Raw genomic sequence first — 5,101 nt, 5'->3', positions numbered from 1 at the left:
AAAAAAAAAAAAAAATACAGTTCTCACTAGAGGAAGATATATAATTATGCACATTTAATGAGCAAGCGAGTTTACTAAGTGTTACCTTACAGCTCTCAAATACTATTGCCACTTGCCCGACTAAGGACCTTTATGATAACATGGGTCAAAATTTCCATTTGGTACCTAAAAATTCAAAATGGGTATTCTTCCTGCCAAGATAAATCTGGTCTGGACTTAACAGGATTTGCTGTGTGATTTGTACATGCTCCTTAGCAAAGCTTGCTCTTAAGTTAGGCTGACATATAGATACAGAAAACGATTCAATGGTACACACCTGTACTGATTTGTTAAATACTGAAATCCCACTACACTGGTTGGTAACTAGCTACTACACTGAGTCCTGCTAGTGACTAAACAGATTTCCCCACAATCCAGCAACTAACAGTTAATACCATGTTTCCCTGAAAATAAGACCTACCCCCAAAATAAGCCCCAGCAGGATTTCTATGCATTTGTTAAATATAAGCCCTACCCCAATAATAAGACCTAGTGATGGGTGTGGCTATGCAGATATGCTGAATAGCCATGCATTTCGGTGTGGAGAGAGACATCCCTCTACTCTCACATGACTCTTTGAATAAATTCATATACACCAATGACTTTAAGCAGAAACATTTTTAACAGAAAAAAATGAATCATTATGTAAATTGTTAGTGCCTGAGCAGTGCTTATAAATGTTAAGGCTATCTATAAAGCAGTGGTTCTCAACCTGTGGGTCGTGACCACTTTGTAACAATGAAAATACATCCTACATATCAGACATTTACATTATGATTCATAAACAGTAGCAAAATTACAGTCATGAAGTAGCAACGAAAATAATTTTATGATTGGGGGTCACCACAACATGAGGAACTGTATTAAAGGGTCATGGCATTAGGAGACATTAAGAAGGTTGAGAACCATTGCTATAAAGGATGCAAAAGTATAGCTCCAAGAAACATCAATTACACACAGCAGCTGTTTAAAAGTGCTTCCATCTCTAAAACACTTCTCAGTAGAGGAAAATCTGAGAAAGTGAATTAAGCCTTTAAGGAAGGAAGAGAACATGAATCAGGTCTGAAAACTGAAACCTGTGCTTGATGGGACTAAGAACTAACAGTCAACAATCTACTTAAACTCAAATACTTCAATACAAACTCTTTAAAATGCTGTGGAAAAAGAAAGAAAAAGGTCCACACACATCATTTCTGCTACAGACAGTAATGAGGCAAATTTTGCTAAGTAATCTTCTTAGAAGACATTTTTTAGCTGCACACATGAACTAATGGATTCCAGGTTTTGAATGTCTGACACTTCCCTTTCAGGCAATGAGACCTGAATATCTTTCAAATATTTTTATATTGATTTGATAAAAAATAAATACACATACAATTTGTTATCACCAAAGAAAATTAGAAAATAAGGTGGAGTATTTCTACCCTCAATGACTTTTTTCCTTTTTAAGTTAAAGAATTGGAAGTCTTCCATCTCCATGCCTAACTCCTTCTATCAGCCTATCTCCTAGAAGCAATCATAATTAAGTATATATTTGTTCAAATGTTCCCTTATACAGATATAATTATGATATATTGATTAATCTGTGATTATGTATATACAGTAGAGCCTCCATAGTTGACCACCTCCCTCCATTTACCACCTACCTCTTTAAAATTGACTAATTTTCATAGACTAGACATGTACCATATGTATGTATCAGTACAAGAGGACTAGTTCCTTACATTGACCACCTCCATATGTTGACCAGTTGGTTACAGTCCTTTGTATGGTCAAGTTACAGGATATTCATATACTTGTAATATCACTTATGTTGGCTGGGTAACATTTGAACAACAATTTGAGTAAAGTGTAAAAATAAGACAGGCCTGGCTTGGCACCTGTGGCTCAAGTGGCTAAGGAGCCAGCCACATACACCTAAGGTGGCAGGTTCGAATCCAGCCTGGGCCCGCCAAACAATAATGATGGCTGCAACCAAAAAATAGCTGGGTGTTGTGGCGGGCACCTGTGGTCCCAGCTACTTGGGAGGCTGAGGCAGGAGACTCGCTTGACCCCAGGAGTTGGAGGTTGCTGTGAGCTTTGATGCCATGGCACTCTACTCAGGGGGACAGCTTGAAGCTCTGTCTCAAAAAGAAAAAAAAAATAAGTCAGGCCAACATGTAGGGGGAAGAGAATTTCACAAAAGGGAGGAGAAAATACAAAAATTCACAGACATGAGAGAGCTTGGCAGGTTTAAGGAACAGCAAGTTCTCAAGTATGATTGGAGGAGAGAGAGGTAGACTTGTAGAAAATGAGGTCTGGGGTAGCCAGGAACTGGAGTATATAGGGCCTTACAGGGCATGGTAAGGATGCTGAATTTCATTCCAAGTAAGATGGGAAGCCAATCTTCTGGGTAGGGGAATGAAAGAATGGGCCTCATCACAGTCTCTTCACAGATTTCATTTTCTACCACAGCTTTCTTCAAATCATCCACCCTCTTCAAATCATCACTCAACATCTGTTATGGACCCTCACTGAATATTTCAACTTCTTATATCTGACTCAGTCACTAGTGACATATCCATTTCACTTTCTTCCCTTAGCCTCTTTTTCTTCATCTATAAAATGAGCAACTTGGACAAGATTATCCATAATTTTCTTCCTGGCTTTATTATTTTTTTATTTAAAACAAGAGTCTTACTCTGTTGCCTGGATTAGAGTGTAGTGGAATTATTATAACTCATTAGCAACCTCAAACTCCTAGGTTCAAGCAGTCCTTTTGCCTCAGCCTCCTGAGTAGGTAGGTAGGATTACAGGTCTGTTCCACCACAACCCAGCTAACTCTGGCTTTATCATTTTACAAGCCTAGATCTGTGCTGTCCAATACAACAGCTGGCTATTTACATGTAGATCATTAACATTAACAATACAGTTCCTTAGTCATGCTAGCATGTAAAACTCTTCGCAGCCATATGTAGTTAGCGGCTACTGCATTAGACAGTGCAGGTACAGAATATTTAAATCATCAATAACCAGGAAGTTCTACTGGACATGGCAACACTAGTTGATTCCTCATCTCCTTCATCTTCCTCTTTACCATCATTCTCTATATTTCACTTAGCAGGGTTTTTTACATATATATATATAACCTATAGAATGTACTTAAACTCTATGTATTTTCTTCTATAAATGAGGAAAATTATTTTTCTATATGAATAATCCATCCCTTAAAACTATGGTTCTCAACCTTCCTAATGCCATGGCCCTTTAATACAGTTCCTGTGGGTCACGACCCACAGGTTGAGAACCACCGTCTTAAAATAATATAAGTTTATTATTATATCATAAGCAAACCAGTAGACACTAAATTCTATGAAGACAAAGTCTACTGTTATTTACCACAGCACTTAGTATGGTCTGTAATAACTATGTGTTTCGTGAATGAATAAACATTTTCCATTCTTATGGAATTCTTATACTTGCATTTCTTTCTCCACATTATATGCTGATCTTTATATGTTTCTTCTGGCTCCCATTCCAAACTATTTACTGTGTTCATTATTGTTGATTTGTACAGTTTAAAAAAATGTAAATTTTGGCTCAGCACCTGTAGCTCAGAGGCGAGGGCGCCAGCCACACACACCAGGGCTGGTGGGTTTGAACCCAGCCCAAGCCTGCCAAACAACAATGACAACTACAACAAAAAAAATAGCCAAGCGTTGTGGCAGTACCTGTAGTCCCAGCTAAATCGGAGGCTGAGGCAAGAGAACTGTTTAAGCCCAAGAGTTAGAGGTTGCCGTGAGTTGTGACGCCATGACACTCTACCGAGGGTGACATAGTGAGACTCTGTCTCAAAAAAAAAAAAAAAAATGTAGATTCTACTCATTACTCTCTTTTTCAGTGTCCTGCTATTTTTCCATTTTAACTCCCTTAATCTTACTGGATGACCTAGAATATCATAACTTTTGCTTGCTATTAACTCAGGATATCCCTAAACTGAGTCCTCCTTGTTCCCACAGAATCCTACTATATATCCTATTCCTCAAAATCACCTTGAGCAAGAGACGTTCCCATATTCTTTTTTTTCTTTTGAAAGCGAGTCTCACTCTGTAGCCCTGGTTAGAGTGCCATGACATCATAGTAATCTCAAACTCCTGGGCTTAAGTGGATCCCTCTTGCCTCAGCCTCCCAAGTAGCTGGGACTACAGCTGCCTTCCACAACACCCAGCTAGTTTTTCTATCTTTAGTAGAGACAGGGTCTCACTCTTGCTCAGGCTCGAACACCTAAGCTTTAAGCAATCCACCCACCTTGGACTCCCAAAGTGAATTTCAACATGTGTGAACCAGTTCACCCAGCCAACCTTGCTATATTCTGTGACAAAGACAACCTACCTGTCTTGCCTTCCCTTCTAACCTCAGTCTGTGGAAAAGCTCTATGCCAGCATTTAAATCTGAACATATGTCTTGACCCTCAATGAATGAATCAAGTTACCACAATGAAGGCTTGTATATCCCAATGCATGTATTTTTGCATCTTGAGAGTTCCTAATACTGAACCCATAGGAGGTACTGAACTATTTTCTTGAATGAAAATGAAAATACTTCCTATAGAAATAAAGGAAGATCGCTTGGCTTTTTGGGATATCCTTTTCCTGGAAAGGAGGACATGAGAAACAAGTCACTGGATGAATGGAATTTTGTTAGGCTGGGGAATTTTGGAAAAACAGCAAAATATTCATATACCCTGAAAAATAAGATGGTGTATCAAGGAAGAGAGAAGAAATGATTCCTTACCTGGGACATGGCTTTCTCTTTAAGAATTTATGATTTCTATCCTCCTCCTTCAGGCTCCTTTCTGAGATAAGAGTAGTATCCTGAGAAAGTAGAGCTGGAGAAGGAAAAAGAAATCATAACATGCCAAGCCTGCCCTTGTTACTCCCAGCATTACCAGCCTACCCCACTCTCCTTCTCTTTCCCCTTCTCCCTACACCATCTAAGTAGATAAGAAGAGTCACTAAACAAGTCATTCATATCTAAATTTACAATTCTTTTCCCATGTGCTGTAGGTCTTTTTTTTTTTTTT

The 5,101-nt window shown here is 38.6% G+C and overlaps 1 protein-coding gene across 1 annotated transcript in view; it reads right to left on the bottom strand.

Annotated features, from left to right (window-relative positions):
• Positions 1 to 5,101, bottom strand: part of ZNF583 (zinc finger protein 583) — a 27,249-nt gene that overhangs the window by 17,991 nt on the left and 4,157 nt on the right. The window contains exon 2 of the mRNA XM_012808552.1: positions 4,813 to 4,906. Coding sequence (XP_012664006.1) covers positions 4,813 to 4,821 — 9 coding nt within the window. The 5' untranslated portion in view covers positions 4,822 to 4,906. The remainder of the gene's footprint in view (positions 1 to 4,812; positions 4,907 to 5,101) is intronic.

Source organism: Otolemur garnettii, unplaced genomic scaffold (genome assembly GCF_000181295.1).
Source record: "Otolemur garnettii isolate 467f Iridium unplaced genomic scaffold, OtoGar3 scaffold00091, whole genome shotgun sequence".
In the NCBI taxonomy this organism is placed as follows: domain Eukaryota; kingdom Metazoa; phylum Chordata; class Mammalia; order Primates; family Galagidae; genus Otolemur; species Otolemur garnettii.
The sequence above is the reverse complement of the archived record's forward strand: the minus strand, read 5'-3'. Positions and strand labels throughout refer to the sequence as shown.